General features: G+C 36.4%; 1 protein-coding gene across 1 annotated transcript in view; it reads right to left on the minus strand.

Moving 5' to 3' along the window:
• Window positions 1-19,449, minus strand: part of KIF14 (kinesin family member 14) — a 66,383-nt gene extending 46,934 nt beyond the window's left edge. The window contains exons 1-21 of the mRNA XM_051625156.1: window positions 18,350-19,449; window positions 17,715-17,969; window positions 16,301-16,388; window positions 14,156-14,251; window positions 13,039-13,091; window positions 12,676-12,706; window positions 12,217-12,324; window positions 10,988-11,104; window positions 10,253-10,371; window positions 9,700-9,872; window positions 9,206-9,353; window positions 9,037-9,100; window positions 8,645-8,829; window positions 7,799-7,901; window positions 7,422-7,582; window positions 6,434-6,581; window positions 5,581-5,733; window positions 4,869-4,995; window positions 4,196-4,289; window positions 3,069-3,207; window positions 2,261-2,361 (exon numbers count right to left, since the gene is read on the minus strand). Of these exons, the coding sequence (XP_051481116.1) occupies window positions 2,261-2,361; window positions 3,069-3,207; window positions 4,196-4,289; window positions 4,869-4,995; window positions 5,581-5,733; window positions 6,434-6,581; window positions 7,422-7,582; window positions 7,799-7,901; window positions 8,645-8,829; window positions 9,037-9,100; window positions 9,206-9,353; window positions 9,700-9,872; window positions 10,253-10,371; window positions 10,988-11,104; window positions 12,217-12,324; window positions 12,676-12,706; window positions 13,039-13,091; window positions 14,156-14,251; window positions 16,301-16,388; window positions 17,715-17,969; window positions 18,350-19,449 (3,563 nt within the window). The remainder of the gene's footprint in view (window positions 1-2,260; window positions 2,362-3,068; window positions 3,208-4,195; window positions 4,290-4,868; window positions 4,996-5,580; window positions 5,734-6,433; window positions 6,582-7,421; window positions 7,583-7,798; window positions 7,902-8,644; window positions 8,830-9,036; window positions 9,101-9,205; window positions 9,354-9,699; window positions 9,873-10,252; window positions 10,372-10,987; window positions 11,105-12,216; window positions 12,325-12,675; window positions 12,707-13,038; window positions 13,092-14,155; window positions 14,252-16,300; window positions 16,389-17,714; window positions 17,970-18,349) is intronic.
• Between the last annotated feature and the right edge of the window lie 2,135 nt (window positions 19,450-21,584).

Here is a 21,584-nt window from a genome sequence, read left to right on the forward strand (position 1 = left end):
ATCTATTTTTAATTAATGGAAGAGAAAACATAAACCAGAGTGAAAGCAAGACATTACGGCCCACAGAATGGATCCTACTTACTTTCCTCAAGCTCTTGCTGCTATAAAGCAGGATCTTGATTCCATATTTCCATTTTTAAGCTTCTGATTTACTACTGGATTATTATCTACTACTTGAGACAACACACATTTCTTTCCTACCTACTGGGACCATAGAAAGCAGACATGTTGGTTTGGTTTTTTTTCATCTTGCTTGCTGGGCAGAATCAATTGCTTTTGGAAAGCCAGATGGGAGGGATTTTCTTCTTGGTGTAAGGCAAAGGTTCTTTAAAGTTCTCCATTGCCAGTTAGACAAGCTAACTTAGCTTCTCTAGGTGCTTAGCAGTCAGTGCCCAAGTTCAACTCTTTACAAGAGACCTGTTTAAGAAGCCTCAGCAAGCCTTGAAGCTGTTAAAGAAAAAGCTGGAAGGAAGCTCAACAGGGGCCCCCCAACTTTCATTGTAGCTGCATTTAAGATGAGCCTCCTGCCCTTGGACCTGCCCAAATGCTGCAATTGTGTCATAACCATTTCTATGCCTGCCTATGCATGCCATTGATCTGGACCTGCAGGCTTGACTTCCCAGTTTGATTTGAGACCTTATCACAACAGCTTTGTCAGGCAATCACTGGACTGCAGGCTGACCGTACCAACTGCCCCTGGACTTAATCCTGACTTACTGAGCTGGTTGGCCAGCTTAACCTCAGCCCTGCCTCATCATTACATGCTTACCTGTGGATCTGGACTGTTGGCTGACCCTGGTTACCACTGCACAACTACTCTGCTCACCTCAGGTACTGTGGGACTAAGCCATTTTTCACAAAGGCCCTGCCCAATCTACTCTGTTGCCACCTTAAACCCCTAACTGCCCTTCCCTTTTGAAACAGTCTGTCCTTTATACTCCACGGCACTACATGAGGAGCACCAAATCTTAAAGTAGCACATAAAATTCAATTTATTTCGCCAACACATGCTAATTGCTGTCTATGCAGGATGAAATACTAATTTCCCTTTCCATGTTCAGTTCAGCTTCCCTTTTTGCATTTTTTAAATAAAGCAGAACAAAGCCAAGTACACTTCTGAAATTCAAGAACATGTAATACTATTTCCAGAAAGCAGCATCAGACAACTATTCCAGCATTATTCTACCATTAGAAGAGTATTTAAACTAATAAAAACCAAACTGTTTATCCACTGCATTCTGTTCAGATAACTTGTTTACTTGGGATGGTCAGGAATGCTCTCCGAAACTTCAGAATCAGATAAACTGACATGTTTTCAGCAGACTACCAACAGTCATACAGGCTGCTACCCACCAGCAAAACTATAACTAAGGATCCAATAGCATTTACATTATAAGCCACAGCTTGCAGAAGTTTGCAGTTCAGCTTAAAATATTGTTACAAGGCTAAAACCTCAAATACAAGGTCCCAGAGTAGCTACAATTTACTCCTTAAAATACAAAGCTTTTTGTGAAGAAAACATTTAAAACCATGCATTACACTGCACTGATGGTATCTAGATACATAATTTGAAAGACTTAAACATGTTTTGACAAAATATACTTCTGTGTTTGGAAGAACTTTTGTTGTCCATAAGAAATATAAGAGAATGAATGAACGGAAGAGCTCATGAGGTGGCAAAGTATATGAGTTCAGCACGGATGTGAACAGATGTCCAAGTGTCTATTTAAAATAGCTTGTGTTACTGAATACATGGGTATCTATAACCTTAACCTCTGGGTCCTCTGCAGGTTAAATTAAAAGTCTTGTACTACAGACAGTATCAATTTTCTGAGACAACTTTCTGAAACAATAAGGAATAGCCTTTAATTACCTGCAGCTAGTTGTCAATAGTCATACATACCTTCTGGCACTCAAACATAAATTGCATATATGCTATACCTAATCTCAGAAACATTGCTGGTAGTCCGCTGTTTAACTGCTTCAGTGGCCATGCAATTTTTATTAGCAACATGTTGAAAACTAACAGACATTTCCTAAGTGATGCCAGTAAAGCATAGGAAAGTAACACATTTAAACTTTCCCCCTTCTCACAAATGTATAAATAACTTTTCATTTAATTTTTAACTTTGACATTACAGTAAGGTAAAAGAATTAAGAAATAAAATACTATGTTAGTAGTACAGAAGCAGGTTTAGATAATTACACAAATTTTTTCTTTGTCTTAAGCATAGATATGGGAACTACAAATTATTATCACCTTCTTCTGGAAATAAAGGAAACTGAGGCATCTGAAAGGTCAGGTTCCCATTCATCAGCAGGGTCATAAAATACTTCAGCAGCTTTATTTCTATCATTACTCTGAAAAAATACAGAAAATACAGGAGGAGGAGGGTTAAACAGAAATATTGCAATAATAAGGTATATAACTTATGAAGGTAGATAAACATGTTCTACCAACAGTAAAACAGTAGTTTCAATGTTTTTACTTTTATTAGGATACACAATCTTACACACTTATACACAAAGCTGTTCTTTAAAATAAAACAATTATTTTCTTCAAAATTAAAAAACACCATGAGTTCCTCTAATTAAAAGCAATGGAATTAAAAAAAAGGATTAATGTGCACTTTAAACAAAAAGATTAAAAATGCCTCTTAAAAACTCCCACTGAAGAACCTAAAGCACATACAAACAGTAACAAATTCATTTACCAAAACAAAAAAAATAGATAAGACATAATGAAAATTCAAGTGCTACCTTTAAAAAGTCAAGTTTTCTTCTAGAACAGATAAACAGTTGAACATCCAGCAGAACCACAAAGCAGTCCTTGTTTTACTACTTCACTGTGTACAAAATTACTTGAATAAAGTAATTAATTTCTACTGTCCTCTTTCTGTGAGATGGACAATTGCATGTATTTGTGTTTAATAAAAAAATAATTGTTTCTTCATGTTGAAGATAAAATAATATAAAAACTTCCCAATCTTTTCCTCCTGTATAGTTACAAAAATCTTATCTTGGAGAAAATATTGCTGTTTAGTGGTTTTTCTTCAATTCTTACTGACCTCATAGACTTCTTTCATTGCTGCTAGTTTGCATTCAAATTTCTCTAGGCTCCAGAAAGTTGCTATTCTCAGTTTGATGTTACGAACCTGCACCTGAACAGAAGACGCTGTTCCCGTTTTATCATCAATTTTGTCGTACCTGGGAAATTGACAAAGTTTAAAAAAAAAAAAAGGCAAATACATTATTTATATCATAAAAATAAACAAGGTACTTGTAAGATAGAATTATGAAGAGAATAAAGAATATATAGATAGAAAATTCCATTACAAAAGACAGAAATTGCTTGAAAGATGTCTATCATAAAACATACATAAGTGTAGCCATTATTTTTATGTAAAAGAGAAAGGAATTCCTACATTCAGAGCTACTTGTAGATATTGGCATACAAATTCCTGGCTCTCAAACTTAGGACCAAATACATGCTATGGCATTCTACTGGCAGAGTTCTTGTTGAAGGATGTGAAAAGACAAAATCTGATGAACACAGCAATACCTACACCTACTAGGCAATTCTAGTTTACCTGCATTTACTGTAGCATTTTTTTAAATGATAGTTTCTTCTGCATACATGAAACACCTGACCACTACATAGGTCCACTTCTAGAACACACTTCAGCTAAAATTTGCAAGTAGCATGGCATAGCAAGTGATCTGTGGAATGAAACAGTTTGTCCCAAGCACTCAATATCCATTACATGCATGTTCCAAGGTTTTTACTTTCACCTGCCTCCACTGTGATCCTCTGAACCGAACCTCCTAGTGGTTGGCACATGTTCCCCAGTTTAGTTTTGTCCAAAAGGAATGCAGTTAGTGTGCTTTGGGACCATTTTAATAAGTGAACCAAAGCAGGACAGACATGAGTATCACAAGATTCACCTCCAAATCACATTCGATCCAAAATTAATTGTCGGTAAATATACCTTTAAAGCCTTGATCTAAAATTCAATTCACATTGCCAACTATCAAGGCTAAACTACACACTTAATTGAAGTTAGTTTGGAAAAGTGATTTGCCATGTTCAATTTAACAAACTTATGAGATGAAATACAACCAGCTCCAGCCCCCAATTTATATATTAAAAATCATAATATATACCCCCTCATAATTAGCTAACTAAAATACTCACCTACAGAAAACTGTGTTTTTCCCTAATTCATTACTAATGGTGTTGGCCTCTTTGATCATCACAGATAGCTTCAGAGAATTCCAGTTAAGTGGAACTAATAAGGAATATAGCACATAGTTATGAAGTGGATCAAAAAATATGGTGGAATAAACAATGTGCTGCAGCAACTTCAGAGCAAAATGAAAAAAATCTACAACACAAAAATTTTAATGGAATTTAGCCAACATTTCTGTGAATTCCCAATAAATTGGGAAAAAATTACCCTCCCAGCCAAGGTAACCCTTCATAAAAAGTCATAACTATATATTAGACAAATCTGAGATAGGAAACTAAACAGAATCAATTCTGTTACTCCAGTTTACCCAATGAGTTAACATCTAATGAGTTCAACTTGATGGGAAGAGAACTTCTAAGTAATTGGGGTAAATAGAGACAACAGGTATATCCAGCTAACCACCTTGAGGTGTGACTGAAACTGAGCTTTTAGCCCTGTCTGATGTATATGGCTTTTGAATGGAAAGGATCTTTGCAGTCAAAATGCTCTTCCCGTTCAGGATCTTTTAAGAAGAGTTATAGGACGATAAAAAGCTTCTGGATGTGTATGCACTAAATCCAAGCTCACCAAGCAAAAGAGAAGCTAGCATTGCCCTCACAATGTTGTGTACATACGTACTAGTCAGAGTTTTATTCGCACTTCCACGGTTCTTCTGAAGAGCTTGTATTTCTTCAGCAATCTTCTGCTTCTCAGCTTCCAGAGCTTCAAGTATCTTTGCATGATGAATAGCATGGTCTTCTAGAGCCTGGGAAAAGGAAAAAATAATAAGAAGAATATAATCCAAAATTCTTAATGCTGTTTATTTAAACAAAAATTTTTGTTGCCATCATTTTATGGAATCTCAGAACACAAATTTACATCTGCTATATCAGTATGAAACCCTCCATCTTCAAACTCTAACTGTTTTCTGGTTTGCTTAGACGTTGACATTCTTAAAATAAAATCCTCAAATTAAAAAGAAACAATTTTAAAAATAATTAAGTCATACGTGTTGCAGCAGGCAGGTATCTGTGAACACCAGCCAAAAACCAGGCATTACTTATATTAATGCTCAGAGGCATAACTTCAGGTTCAGGTCACTGAAGCTTGGTACATGAAAAAAGCAGTCCACATTATTTAAGAAGTAAGATCTGCATTAGTTTATCCCCAAATTTAATCTGATATTGTACTCAAAGTATAAACAAAACATCTTTTCTTTTGCATGAAATGATGTAGTAAAATGTTCCAGATACGTTACACCTACAATGTTTTACTAAAAATAACAAAGCACAAAAGAGACACAAAACAAACCACAGTTCATCACCTAAAAAGTACTTTTTTTTTTTTTTACCTGCTTGGTAGCCAAGGTCTCCATTTCTAAACGCTTTTTATTGAAGTGTAGCTCTAGCTCAAGATTTTGCTTTACCCTCTCTAGCTCCTGTATTTTAGTTGCAGCTTTTTGGTTATTCAGTTCTTGGATTTGCTTCTTCCGAGATTCTTCTCTCTAAACATAAAAAAGGACAGATGAGAGGAAGTAAACACTACTTCTGCAGCATTTCTGATCTATCCCTTAGGCAGATACTAAGATTTACTTTCACTTCAATTCATCTAAAATATGCAGCCACTGTGGACTACTCATTCCAGTATCAGCAATGAAAGGTTACAACCCAGCTCACATGCAACACATCATGTCTTCTATAGCACATTTTAGAAATATGATGTTTCATCATTATTATAGTTTGACCATGATGTACTAATCTATGTAAATTTATGTATTGTAGAAGCATTTAAAAGACTACAAAAGCAGCATGCAAATTTGGAAAAAAAAAAGCCACATGAACTAAAAAAATGTGGTAATTAAAAAGTTTCATAATAAGTTAGATTTTTAGGGATTCTTCTTCATATATAAGCTACACCTGTATCAAAATCACACTGGATTACCTTTTTAGTTCCTAGCTAAATCTATAAACCAAAACCCCTAGAGTAATTATGAAGGGAATACCTATTTTACAACTTCTTGTAGTAAGGGTGACTTACTCTTTTTACAGAAGAATGAGGCTTGGCATTCACTAAAATACTGTTGTAATATGCCAGACAAAAAAAAAAAACACAACCCCAAAACAACAAAAAAAACAAATAGAAATTGTGTACTACAGTTTCTGTTTCATTTATATGTTTTATGTAGTAATACAATGGCAACTTACCACCTCTGCTTCTAGTGATTTTATTTTGCTTTCGTAAGCTTCTTTTTGTGAGGTCAGTTCTTGCTGAACCATCTCTTTAGCAATTTGGACACTTTGCATCATTTCTTCCTTGGCTTTGAGTTGTGCCTCTTCAATTTCTGCTTCAAGCCTACAAATAAAAGTAGCACACATTCAGAATGATGGCTTTAATCTCTTGTAGGCTGCATAGAGATTATAGTCTTTTTTTCTTTTACCATGACAGAAGCCTCCAATTTTAACAGTAAATATATGAGGGTTTGGTTTGGGTTTTTCTTAAAAAAACTTCTGTACTTTACCAAGACATTTTTTCTTTCATAGGGAAAATGTAGACACTGGTAAAGATTGAAGACATCCAGAATTTCTAAATCTACTTGATTTCTGCATTTATTATTCATCTTTCACAAAATTAAGAACTGTAATACAAACTTACTAAGTCACACTATGATGCAGACAAATACAATTTAGTTCAATGAATCTTGTGGTTTAATAACTCTCAGGAATCAACCAAGTACAAGTAACACTTAACTGTCTCTCAAATTCTCCACCATCATAGAAGACCGACGTTTTAACTCCATGCTCTTATTTTCCTAAGGCACTTGCTTTTCTAGCTTTAAATCTCTCTAAAACATGCTAAGTTGATCTCAGACTCATTGTGTGCTTGGAGAGAAATGTAAGCTAAGAGATACAATACTTTGAAGACCTCTGGAGCTCGGTGTTTCTTTAAAAGGGGTCTACTTTCTTGACAACTGGACTAGATGATGATCACCTCTCAGGGGTACCTCACCTCATTTCAGTTAAGTCTGGGACTTCCATTTCCATTATGAATGGATTTTAAAACAACCTTGTTATTTTCCAACTTCTCATTATTGCAGAATAACTAATAATCTTTAAGTTTCTTATTTCTTGAACTTACTACATGGTTGCATTAACAAATGAATTTATTTTTAGAACAAGAAGATACAATACTTACTGTGTTCTCTGTGCAATAAGCAGCTCATTCTTTGCAAATTCAAAATCTTTTGGACCAACATGCAACAACGTAGTCCCACAAGATGGCCTTTTAACTTTCTGAACTTCTACTGGATGATTAAACCTGAAATAATGGTCACCCCCAAGGACCACTCGATCACCCTATTTAGAAAAGGGGAAAAAAGTGTGTTCTATAACTTTCAGATCTAGAAGCAAATTTTGCAGTTCTTAGAACATAAAAGGTGGAGCTGGAAATAAAAGAGAAAGAGACAAATCTTTACTGTTTCAGAGTCTTCTAAAAAAAACCCTGCAAGTCTGAAGTTGTAACAAAGCTAAGAGATCCACACATGTATTAGTCTTACCAAATCAATTACTCACATGATGCAGAACTGTTGGTTCTAAAATGCATTTCCCATTCACGTATGTCTTTGCTTCTCTCAGTGGGATAATACTCACTTTACCAACAGTATTTTTTATAACACTGAAAACAAAAAACATTGCAGCATCAGTAGCTTCTGTTCATCAAAAATGATGTTTCTTAATATATTAAAATTAATGCTTTAGATAGTGTTCTGTTATTATTTTTCCAGATGTGGATTGTCTTCATACTACTAAGTTACAACATGCATAATTAATGAGCAACAACCTATGTTTCGGAAGATAATCTCTATTTAAATCTGAGAAAAATGGCTAAAATGGCCCTGGCATCTGAGCATTTCTTTGATAATGCTTGATTCCCCAACATGCCCACATTTTCTAAGCTTTTAGTAATCTATCAGTTAAATTTCTCCCTGCATTTTGTCCATGTATAGAATATCCTTTAAGCAATATTTCTGCAATCTGGCAAAGTAGCTCTCTACTTTAAACTAAAAGTAAGAGCCATCAAGGCATTTCAGTTTCCACTGAACTTAGTGTAAGAAGAGTTATCACACAATATCATTTGATCAGGTCCTTTTCCAGCATTTCTGCAAGAACAGAAAATTTTGCTACATAAATGAAAAAAAAAAAAATATCTTTGTTAACTGACTTCTAGAGAGAACAGAAGCAAGTTAAACCTTAATCTCTGAAAAATACATAAGTTACCCCTAAATATTATTTTCCTGGTTGGAAAACTACATTTTGCAACTGTCAGAAGGAAGAGTGAGTTCAAAAGAAAATGAAGGGTGAGGAAAAAATATTTCATGCTCTCACTTCTAGTAGAAAAAAAGCCAAAACTTTACATACCAATGATCCTCAGCAATTAGTACTCCAGAAAGCTGGATATCATGTTTTGAATTTGGTGTATACCTTCCAACTGTAGTTTCTCCTTCTTTGATCATATACAACAGCACCTCAGAAAGTTGAGGGTCTTCATTGAGATTAACAAGGTTTGGTAAATGATTGTCCATTTTGAATGCAATTCCTGCTTTCTAGGGAAAAGAGAGCTCTGTGTAAAAAACAACTTACTTTGTGCATTCAACTATTGATTTTAAATTTTACTAAGAAATCACAGTAGTCTATTACAGGAAAAGCATTAAGCAAACCAAATCTTACAACTGTTCTCATTCTTCTGAAAGGCTTGCAGAAGTTCTGTTTTCTGTACCATCTCCTACAGAAAGTGAAGAAAGAAAAGGTACCTGCAATTCCCTTATATCTTCTAATTTCCTTTTTTCTGCTTGCTCAAATTTTTCTTTCCAGGCCCTTCACATATTAATTAAGGGGAAAATAAAACAACATATTAGGAGAAAAATTATAGCATGTAATTTTTACCATTTCTGTTTTAAAGAAAGACATTAACAGCCAGACCTTTGCATTTCTGCTATGTCTCTCTCCTGCTGGTGCAATTTCACCCTCAAGGATGTTATTTCCTGCAAATAACGTCTGTATTTTTCAGGATCAGTGTTCATAGCGTTTTTCTGAGCTGCCTTCAGTTTTTCAATTTCAGCTTTCAATTCTACATTAGACAAAGCAGACACAAAGTACACATTAAAACATAGACCAAAATAGTATTTAGACATTTCAGTGCAATACAAGAAAATTCATCCTGTTATTAAATTAAAAATGAAACACCTTTCTCCATTCCAGGTTCTCAAGTACAGCCTAAGACGTCTTCAGAATTTTGGAAAAAAACAACTCACAAAGAAGAATTATAGTTAAAGGAAGATACTTAGGTTGTCTTAGCCTATTTGACAAGCGGTCAGTCAACACAATAGATTATCAGTAATAACAATCTGATTGAGCAATAAATTAAACACACACGCAAATGAAAAACTTTCAAAGACTGCACATGTCAACCTCACCTCTGATTAGCTTGGCATTCACATCTTCATTTACTTTAGCAATGTTGAAAATTGAACAAGCTTGTTTTGCATAGCGAAGAGTGCTGAGTGTTTCTTCTATACTGCTGGCAGCTGGGCTTACTGTGGCAATCATAGCAGTTTGTGAATTTCCACCAAGACTTTCCTTTAACAACCTTCATTTGACAGGAGAGAAGTCAAACCCCAGCCCCCACATTGAAATAAAAATAAAACTTCTCAATCTGAACGGATTAAACACAAGACACCTAGGGTCTTGCTACTTATTTGAGAGTGATTGTTAGCTACTGAAAAAAAATAAAACCAAGTCCTGTTTTTTTTCTTTTTATTATACAACAGACTAATTTCTTCCCTCCATAGGTCATTTGGGAGAGAGAGACAGAGAAAGAAAGTGATGCCTCCCAAATAGAAGAGGAATCCACAATCTGAGGAAGCCTCTACTTCTGTATAAAAAATTTGGAACATAGCAAGTTCTGTACATATTCTATACATATACATATTTTTTATATATATACATACATATACATTCTATACATACCAAGTAAGGACAGATTCCCGGTAAGGAATAAAAGTTTTCTTTCCATTTAGAGATTGTTTTGCAAGTGCAGAAATAACCTTTCCAAGGGTTAACAGTGATTTATTGATACTCACACCCTCCTACACAAAGCAAAAATGAAAATAATTATAATACAGTTGTGTTTTCTTGTGTGATATTATTGACTGTACTGTTGTTTTTAATTGTGCTTATTCATTGTATGGTAAAGCTACACCATATTAAGCATCATATTAAACATCAACATTTTAAAAATTACAATAAAATGCAAGAGTATCCCAGATGATCTTCATCTGGAAACAACAGAGAACCCTGACTTTAAAATATCAAACTTACGGAGGCATCTTCAAAAGAAGTCTTTTAATAGAAACTCTGTTTATGTAAATTCCCAAAAAAGGGACAAGCCCAAACTCCATGTGATATCTGAGTCACAAATTTCAAAGTCAAAAGGACAGTTCTGCCTCATTCCTTCTAAAGGATCATGGGGCCTGCACAGCACAGGGAATGCTGTCCTCAGCAAGATCTGGCCTGCCATACCACACAGTCCAAACAGCTCCTTAGGGCCATCCACTCTCACTAGCAAAACGTTATGCAATACTTAATAGCATAAGGACTACGTATCCTTTTTAACTACAGTTCTTGCCCAAGAGTCCTGGTAGATGAGGATACTTGGAGTTCAGGGGTGTTCTTTCGAGCCACAGATTTCCAATTTTGGTTTACCTTCAGCCTTTCTCCAGTGGTCTGAGCTCTTGAACAGCATTCACTACCAGCTAGATCAATTAGATTTATGTGACTGGTAAGCCTATGATCACATTGTTCTTCATCCACAAATTCTACCTGGAAAAAAGGGAGATATTTCCATTAAAATTAAAAAAAAAAAAAAAAGCCTGAGGACCAGCAGAAATCTAACTAGCTGTTCTCTTCAAATACATCAAAATTTGACACTTCCATTTACTTTTTAGCATTATAGTGTCATGTACATCTTTTGAAGGAGACTAAGCTCAGACTTTCAACGATAGTATCAATTATTTGCAGTTGAATAACTGTATAAACATAAGCTGCATAAACAACAGATGAACAAACTTTGGGTTTGGGTCAGATGTTTGACTATGGCAGCCACCCAATACCCAGGGAAATCAGTAAGTTGTTACAGACTTAGACCAATGAAGATCAGGTAAGTAGTCAGTGGAAAGCCCCCAGACTAGTTCTGACAGAAATTATCTAGTGGGGAGAATAGTGAGGGGAAGAAGGAAGGAGAATAATCAGGAACTGGACTCAAAAATTAAACTGACCAAGAAAAAAACCACCAAACTAAGTTATCTGTGAATGGAGAAAATTGACAGACTGTAGAATTCTGAGGAACTCTACCTATTTCACTTCTGTTTTGAGATTCATCTCACTAAATCAGGTTTTGTCTCTCACACATCTGTCAACCAGATGAGTTGCAGTCCCTATATTCTGGAGGCACCTGGATGAGTGAGGTATCCTGAAGCAAAGAAACATTTACTCCATGAACTGAGTTGAAACTGAGCAGAAACTGCAACTCCCACCATTGTCCCCGCTTATCACCTGCAGGAACTCAGCACAGCTATCCACCTTGCACAGCCTAATCTTTTAAAAAGTTGGAATGTGTTGGCAGCAGCATGAAATTAGATCTAGTCTCAATTGAAATTCTAGTTGCATCTCAGAACTCACACTTAGAAGCTTGAATCTATTACTAGATCTACCAGTCTAGATAAATTTTTATGTCCTCTGTAAATATACATTAGACAGAAACATCAGAATCTACTCACAGCATGTAAAATAAAACAATTTTTGCTGTGTACAAAGCCATGCTAACATGCCCTGTGCTTTACTCATCTTCAAGTATATTCTCACAATTTTTTAAACAGCACATGAAACCACCTTTTACTACCTGATTTGAATGGATATAAAGCACTCAGCAATACCTTGGTTTGTGTCATGACAAGGGTAAAGACAGAATGAGATCTAGAGCTCTTGTCATTCATTACTGTAGAAGCTGTTGCTCTCTGCTTATTTCCTAGTTCAAGCCAACTCTGTAAAAGACAAAAGTCAGGATGTAAAACCAAAACCTTCTTTGGGCAGTTAACCGAAGACTAAAATGTCTGCAAATAAAGGTATTAACACAAATTAATAGTCTATAAGGGAGGAATTAAAAATTAAGAGATAACCACGTGAAGAGAGTGATCCTTGCCTGTATACATCTACTTAGTTCCATTATATAGGAATAACTTTGTTATCCTTCTATAAAATCAGCTGAAATATCATAAGACTACTGGGCAGTCTCATAAGCTTTTTCTTTCCAACTGTGGAATTTAGTTTTCAGAATTAAAAAAGCAGCAAGTAGAAATATCTTTATTTCCTTTTGGTAACCAAGTAGGTCTTACCTGGATATCAGAGTAAGAATTGACAACATTCCTAAAATGGGGGAAAAAGAAAAGTTTGAGTTCATACCACTTTCATTCTACAGTTTTCCCTATTGCCTGAGTTCTCCATTTTCCCCAGTTACACAGAAAATACAACTCGTCTTGAGACTTCCACACTTACTTCACTAGAGCAATACACTAAAGGAAATATGCCGGGTCAAGCTAGAGATGGGTACGCATTTTTTTAAAACTTCGCGATACTAAGTTCTTGACTGATATACTGGTGAGCACACAAGCTTTCACAAAACTTAAAAATAAGAATTAACACACTCTCTTTCAGGATTACACCATGCATCTCTTGAAAAGAAAACAGTTAAGACTTACACTGTCAGGCCTTCCACATATGGTCCTAACACTGGATGTTCTCTTACACGAAGCTGGTGAGAATAATTTTTTAAGATAAATTATTAGGAGTGCATTAGTTAGACCTAGCACTAAGGAATATCTTAACACTAAAAGAAAACCTATTCACATCCCTAGCTTGACATTTATCATCAACAGGATTTAGCATGAATCAACTAGTACAGTATTTTCAGGACAGTACCAGAACTGGATTTTTCCACCTGCCTGAGGAATCACAGCAGACAGCATCAGACCGTTGCATGCAGAGCTAACTGCAAGAACACACATCTTATACAAGGTATTTTACATAAGAAAATATCTTTTCTGCAACATAAATCTATTATGTTTCCCAGGTAAGTTGCTTAGCTCTGAAAGTTATTTTCCATCTTGGTGCTAATTTCTTAAACACTAGTAGTTTTCTGTAGCTGGTCAATGTAAAAATACAGTGGAAACGAAGAGGGGAGAAATTCTCCCTTTGCAATTATTACATTTTTCATTAATATACTATGGATTGCAATTAGATATGTAGAGTCAACAGCAAACAGATATCCTAGTAGATAAACTATACACAGATTTTCAGAAAGTGAAAGGACATTTTGGTGCTGAGAACTGAAGAGACTGATGGATCAAATACAATTAGACAAATACATTTTTCTTTCCCCAAAAACCACTGGCAGCCTCCTGATACCGTCTTTCTTCCATTTTAGAACTCCATCTCAGTTACAAGATTGTAACTCAAATTATATTGCACAGAAAAGTCTTAATATAGGAGAACTACATAAATAATACTCTAAGGGAGTTTTTTATAAAGGGTTCTAAGATCATCTTCATTTGGCAAATAAGTAGAGGTGTTAACAATTTCTGGGAGATTCTACTGAACCATTTTGTTGGGGGTTTTTTGCTTAGCATTTCTCAAGTGCCAAATATTTTGCTTGAAGTCATATAGTGATTTTTTTTTTACTTGAATTCCATTATTCATAGCAATCTAAGGTACTTAGATAACAAAACAATGATCACTCATCATTTTTGCATTTTTGTTTACAGATTAGATGCCACTGCTTTGAGATTTTGCATATGATAGTTTCTGTGAGGAACTTACTTGTTTCTTCTGTCCACTTTCAGCTTTAAAGACAAGCAAGTCATGAATTTTCTCATTGTATACTTCAAAAAAGCTCATTTCAAGATGATACAAAATCTAAAAAAATTAATAAGAGTTAACATAGTCCAGAAAACAATTTCACCAACTTTTTTTTTTTTTTTAATTAACCTAGATTTCCAGACCCTGCTATTCAACATTACAAGCATTTTTACCGGAGGAGCATTCCAAGAGACCTCTTATTGCCAAAACAATTTTTTTAATCCATCTATAGCAATTCCCAGATGATAGCTATCATGCTTATAAATATATATACACATTCACCTCAGAAGCACATGAAAACATAGTTTTGTTTGCTCCTGCAGTAGTTCAGTAGTTTCATTCCCTTAGAGACCGAACTTCTACGGCATGACATGTAACAGCCAAGGCACAGACTGATGTCAACATCCTAACATGGCACAAAATGAACTAATGGAAAGATACACCTTGATTCTACCTATAGCAATTTCAGGAAGTACTGAACACCAAACATTTCAAGAAAACACACCCCCTTCCTCTGAAGGCATCCAGGTTTTTGTGTGGTTTTTTTTTTACATTAAAATGGAATTTAATTTAATGGTCAAGGAAGATAGCAGCAAAAAAAAAAAACCCTAAAACATCCAAGTCCAAAAAAAAGATGGAAGCAACTTGCAGCAACAGAATGCATAGGCAATGGAATAACAAACATAAACATACCTAACAGGTTTGCATTGTTTAGAAGTTATACTCTCTAGTCAAACTTAGTAATAAATAACTTTGAGATTTCTCAGTGTCTATCAAATTCACTGCAGGATCAGAATATTACATGTTCACCATTATTAGGATCCAAAGTCAAGAATTAAAGCATTAAAAAATAAAACAATCTTCATTAGCTAAAAATATAAAAGTTTGTCTGCATATGCTCAACCAAACGTTATGGTTCACTGACCTGAGAGTCAGTCCTTACACACATGGAAAAACATACAAAGAGAGGAAAGAATACAAAGATCAGCCTTTGACACCAGAATTCTTTGCATCAGATACCGCTTTTCTAAGAAAGAGTGTAAATATAAGCTTCTGACTATTTTCAAAATTTTAAGAGACATTCAGAGTTTTTAACCACAAATCATGATTAGTGTTATTACTACAAAAAGCTTTAGGTGCACAATTCAAATCTCAGGTACTGTAATCAAGCTGGTTCTTCAATAGTTATTCCGTACCAGAAATTCAGTCTTAGAACACCTTTAAAAACAGCCAGACAGGAAAACAAACATACCTGAAGAACTCCCACAAACAAAACCCCTACCCGCCTGCATTCTCAGTCCCGGTCTTTTTTTAAAAGAGTAGGTTTCTTTAAAAAATTGACAATTTAAGTTCTGTCTCCAATTATGATTCTTTAAATTTTTCTTTCCCACACTAATTGGGGTAGAAACAGAATGTAACCCCTTGTTAAAACACTCGGGAAAGGATGACTACTTTGTTGCTTTTAAATCCATATAACCATAGCCAAGGGACAAGACTTCAAAACAAAATACATTGTGATAAGATAAAACATTCCACACCCCACCCAGAAGACCACTCTTTCATATAGTTACATGCAGATAAAGATCTGTTCTCAAAACATTATTTACAATGAAAATTTTAAATTATTTTTTAAAAATCCAGGTGGAGGTAGCTGATTTTTTTTCAGGAAGAATACTGAGCTAGAGCACTGAATTAGAACACTATGTGACAATGTTTAATTCACATTTTTTAGTTCTATTTTATATGCCTCCATTGAAAGTAAGGAAACCCTTAGGATTTATTTTTACCTCTCCTCACCTAAATCTTATCTAGTAAGACATGCTATGTAGAGGAAAGAATCCTAGTCTAGTGACACATCAAAAATATCATGTCCATATTTCTTTTTTACTTTGTCCTTAAGGAAGCAAAACAATGTTGATTTGGACTATTTAAGGAACCCTGTTAATCAGAGTTACTTGCAGAAGTAAGGTTGAATCAGCAAAAGAATACAGACTTGATTGAATGGATCAGCACTAAGGTTTGCAAATGAATGAAATGGATACCAAAATACTGTAACACATCAGTTTCCTTGCAATTCAGTGTAGGTCAATAGCATAATCACACTACCTGTTGCTTGTCCATTTGTGCTATTTGAGTGAAAAGATCTTCACAAAGTCTTGGAATTATTCCTTGGTCTTCATCAAATCCCATCATCCTGTAGTTAGAAAACCCACTAGTTCAGTTTTGTAACCCTCTATAATTAGTTTTAATATTTCCTATATATCTCTCAAGTTGAAATGCCATATGCTTCTAAGTTATACAAGTAATAAGCAACAGAAATAAACCTGATCTAAGCTTGTGCTTGTTTGACTCCAGCGAGTTGGACAAGATAATGTCCAGAGGTCTTCTTTATTTCATCCATTGATAAATGGGTTGAAAACCTATTTCAAACTAAAACCCTACAGCAATAGAAGAGTAAGTTGTACTATAAACAGTAAATCTACAGATGATTGATATCCTAACACAAATGCATTTTATATTCTCTGCACTCTGCCAAAGCCTCTCTCCACCTCTGGCATAGAAGAGAGTCATACAGCTGCACCATGTTGTTGTCAGCAGAAGTTTGTTGTGTGGACCTGACCTGATCAAACAATTAATACTGCTGTTAGTTTCAGCCTTGCTGAAAATACAAAGGGGTAAGTGATTGGCCACCTAGAGATAGAGGACAAGCAAAACACACAACAAAACTGCAAAAGAGAACAATTGCAACACTGAGCTTATCTTTCTTTTAGGCCAAGGTAAATAAACATTACAAGTTAAAAGAGAGTTCCCACTTAAAAAGAAAATCTTACCATTGTATATATTCAATGATAAATTTACTAAAATCATAAAATTGTGATAAGCTGCATAGAAACATTTCTGATCCTCAACATTTAAAAGTATACAGTACTTCATGGGAATTATAAAGCTCATAGAACTGATTTTAATAGATGCATGGTTAGAAACAAGAGTCACTAGACATTCTAGATAAAAATACACACAAGATATATAAATTTGGGTATAAACCCTCAAAACATTATTTTTCTGGGTAAAGATTAGATTTCAAATTAGCAGTGTCACAAATATATGGATTTATTTATTTACTTATAGTTCTGAAACAGTCAGGGCCAGAATTAGAACAGTCTCATAAAGCTATTTTCCAAAAAAATTATAATATGCTTTAGAAGATGTCAATTCATGTACAAAATAACAGTGCTGTTCAACAGCACTGAGAGAGTCTTCACTAAAATCCCTCGAAGGAGCTTGTATTTACTTCACTAGGCATAGAAAGGGTTAGTGTCAGATACATAAAAATATTCTACAGCTAACCTTCTCCCAATTATTAGAAACATTACTTTGTTGTTTTTAAAAATTTTTTTAAAAACATTTAAACACAATTCAGTAACTATTACATCTATTTCATATAGTCTCTTTTCATGACTTCACATTGCATTACAATTGGCTCCTACAGAATTTTAACAATCAGCTTTTAGAAACTTACGTGTATGATTTTCCAGAACCAGTCTGTCCATAAGCAAAAAGACAAGTGTTATATCCCTCAAACGCTCTTTCTAAGAGTGGTACTGCCAAAGTTTTATAAATCATTCCTTGGCTTGCAAAATTAGGATGACACTTGTCAAAAGACCAGAAAGAGAAGTCATAACTGAAGATATAAACTTGGTTTGTAGCTGGATTTTGTACAGTTGTCTCTGAACCACTCATGGAGATTACAGGGAATGAGTTTTCATTTTCCTCTCTGAATAGAAAGGGGGGAAACAAAAAAATTACAAAGCATAAACCACATAGCTTAAGTTAGTAGTTTCAATCAACTGCCTTACAGAAAACAAAAGGTTCAGTAATCATTGTTAAAAAAACATTTGATGAACATACTAAGTATTCAAGCTCAAAATACTTCAGCTAATGGATATGTAAAAAATGGCCCCAAGCACCTATAAAGTGAATTCAATCTCTTAACAAAATATTTATCTTGATGTTGCATGAAATATCAGCTAATATCAAAGTATGTATTACATCCTTATTGAGTCAATGATTAGACAATTTAAACAATACAAAGTAGAAATCAACATACACTGTAAAAGCTACTATCAGGATAAGAAACAAGCCTAGGACACAGACCTGTTATTGAAAGGCCGTACACGCACTGCTACAATCACTTTACTGTTCTCCACTTCGAAAACATCTTTCTCAGAGCTATGCCTCTCTGCTGGAGTTCCTGTGTTCTCCTTTGGTTTTGAGCTTCTAGTCATGGAAGGAGAGCTGGAGACACTAGTAACCTTTCTGGCTATTATTGGAAGATGAGCTGTTCGTTTATTTGAAGCAGACAAAGACGATTGATCCTGAGAAGTGCTGTTCTTTGGTGTGACATTAAACCCTTCTGTTGAACCTTTTGATGTTCTTGGTCTTTCTGAACTGTTTGGTTTTATAATCAAGTGTTGCAACCTTTGCTTTCCAGCTAGCTTATTTATATCACCTTTTCCATGCAGCTGTTCTCCTGGTATCCTATTAATGTATTTTGAGGTAAGTAATAGTTCTGATTTAAGATCTTCATTTTCAAATTTTGTCTTAGGAGTATTTGTCCTATATTTTAAACACATGCAGCTATCATTGTGATGGAGACCATCAACAAAGCCAGTGAAATCCTTGCTGTTGAAGTTACACAACTTCGTACTTGACTGACCCTCAGCTAACTTAAAGCTTGGTTTAACATCATGGCTATCATTGTTACTAATATTTGGTGGATGCGCAGTCTTGTAATTTCTTTGTGCAGCAGAGTCACTATTTTCTATCGGAGGCACAGTATTCTCATTAATTTTCTTCTTCTCTATAGAGCCAGTCCTCATACGCCTCCGGAGAGTGAGTTTCTCTGTTTGTGTATTTTCCATGCCTCCTGATGTGTTCGTACGCAATTGTTCACTACTGGACCCTGATCTTTTGCTTAGTCCAGTTCTCCTCTGGAGTGTTAACCTGCCTTCAGGTTTAAATGTAGTTGATGTGTCATTCACTTTTTTACAGGCTGAAATGATGTAGGTCCTATTTACTTCCTCAGTCTTATTCTGAGAACATGAAAGAAGAACATCCTTTTCTTCTCCTGACACTTGTGATTTCAGTTGCTGCCCAGAGGTTTTGCTGCCAGTATTCTCTGAAGAAGTCTTCTGCAAAGTGGTAGTATGTTGTGCCTCAGAGGCACCTCTTGAGGGAACAGTGTAAATAGGCATTTTGTATTCCAGCAAGTTGATACTAGGTTTTCAATAATTACTACACCTTTATTAAAAGCCCATTTCTAGTTTTTTTCCTCTTATGGAATCTGGGGAGATAAAGCAAAAATTAATTACGATGCTCACATCCAGTGCAAGTTCTGTTTTCGAGCACAGAGGGCTCTTTGCATATATTGCAGTAAATATTTGTCCCCAAACACCCAAACATTACTAAAAATTACTACCCCATTTCACCTTCAACACTCAAATAAAAGCACCATTCTTCTATATTTGAATGACTGCTTTCTTCCAAGTGGTCTACTGTGAACCCCAAAGAAAAGGAATTCAAGATAATTCCTCCAATCACTCAACTGTTCAGCTCTTAGTATTTCACAACTAACAGACTCCATTAGAAAAATAAAATTATTGTTTAATTGGAAGTCTGTGAACACAAAGCTGATTTTTTCAGGATTTTGATAAAGAATATAAACCCATTCTCAGAACAAGACAGTTAATAAAGACCACTATTACAATATATTTGGATGTTATTTTACTTCACTATAGCACATACACACCTAGCAAAACAAAAAGATACCTAGCCTAGGGACAGAAGAAAAACTGTAAAATGTATTTTACATCCTTTCTACACTTAGATATTTAGAAAGCTGTATACATCCCAGCTGTATAGAAAAGTGTTATTTCACTGTTGCATATGGATTATATTTATCCCATTGCTACAGGTTTGACATCACTACCCACTAGACTTGCCAGCTGCAATTCATTTGCTGTTAAGAGTCAACAAGAAATCCCCTGTCTTAGATACTTCAACAATTACATATATCATTAACAAAAGCAGCAGATTGTCAGAGGGAAAAAAGAAAAGCAAGATGAGAGCTGCAGAAGCAACCATTTAGTCATTGCTCCAATACGAGTTTATTTTCATGCTACACTTTCAAGTTGCAACTTTTGGAGTACTCTCAGAGTTTATGCAATTATGTGTGCTTCTACACATGGCATGACTGCACAGAGCTTTCATAGCTCAAAAGTTAAGAGGAAAGTTTCAAGACTTTGCTCAATCCAGTTTGAAACAGGAAACTACTTAGGGCACACAAATTGTAAAAATAAGCACTTTGTGGTTTCATCTAGCAGTCAACAAACAAACAATTCATGGCTCAGCATCATGTTTCTTGAAGTGTTTTCTGAAAAGTCTGTCATTTCCATTCAGCTTTCAAATAAGTAGGGTAAGAACAGAAGTTCTCCCCTGCGATTGCCACAGCTGTGCCTTGTTAACATACTAAAGCTTTCCTGGAGAAAACATAAACCTTCCCACTGAAAATGCTTTCACTCTAAAATAAAGGGTTCAAGACTTGTTAAAAGCACACTTGTTGCTCACTTTTAATATATAACAAATATGAAATAGAGATGAAACCCAGGTGCTGAAAGCTGGGTGAAAACGCAGGAAAAACTGATGTTTTACGACCCTTCAGTAAACCTACCCTCTCCAGACGAGCCCCCGCAAAACTCAAGACAGCCACAGATAAAGCACAGGTGGTGTTTTCCTCCCACCGCGCTGAGGCGCCCCGGAACCCCGTCGGGTGGCCGAGCCCGCCCGAGGCCCAGGGAGAAGCGACAGTGGCGGCCGGTCTCGCGTCTGAGCCCGAGAGGACTGCGGGACAAACGGCGCCCAGAGCCCGGACCCCGCGCTGCCCGCCCCGTTCTGCGGCTCCCGGCGGGAAGGCCCAGCCGTGCCGCAGCCAGGCGCAGGCCCAGGACACCCACCGGCCGGCTCGGAGCGGGGATCCCGGTCCCGGTCCCGGTCCCGTCCCTCCCCTCAGGCAGAGCCGCCTCAACCGCCGCCCTCGCGCTGCTGCAGCCTCGGCGCGCGCCCCCTCGCTGCCCCGTTTGAACGCGCGGGCCCCGCGGGGATTGGCTCCCGCCCGGCTGCGTCACCAGGGGCGGCCCCGCGCGCCGCCGCCTGCCCCGGGAGCGCCGCGCGGCCCCGCGAGCCCGGGCGGGCCCGGCCCGTCCGGGCAGGGGTGCCCCGAGAGCCGGGCGGGCCCCGCGGCTGCCCTGCCCGGAGCCTTTCCTACCCCCCAGGAAGGCCCCGCTGCCGACGACCGGCGGCTGGCGGGCAGGAAGCCCGGCGCAGCCCCGCT

This window comes from Apus apus, chromosome 7 (assembly GCF_020740795.1).
Source record: "Apus apus isolate bApuApu2 chromosome 7, bApuApu2.pri.cur, whole genome shotgun sequence".
NCBI lineage: Eukaryota > Metazoa > Chordata > Aves > Apodiformes > Apodidae > Apus > Apus apus.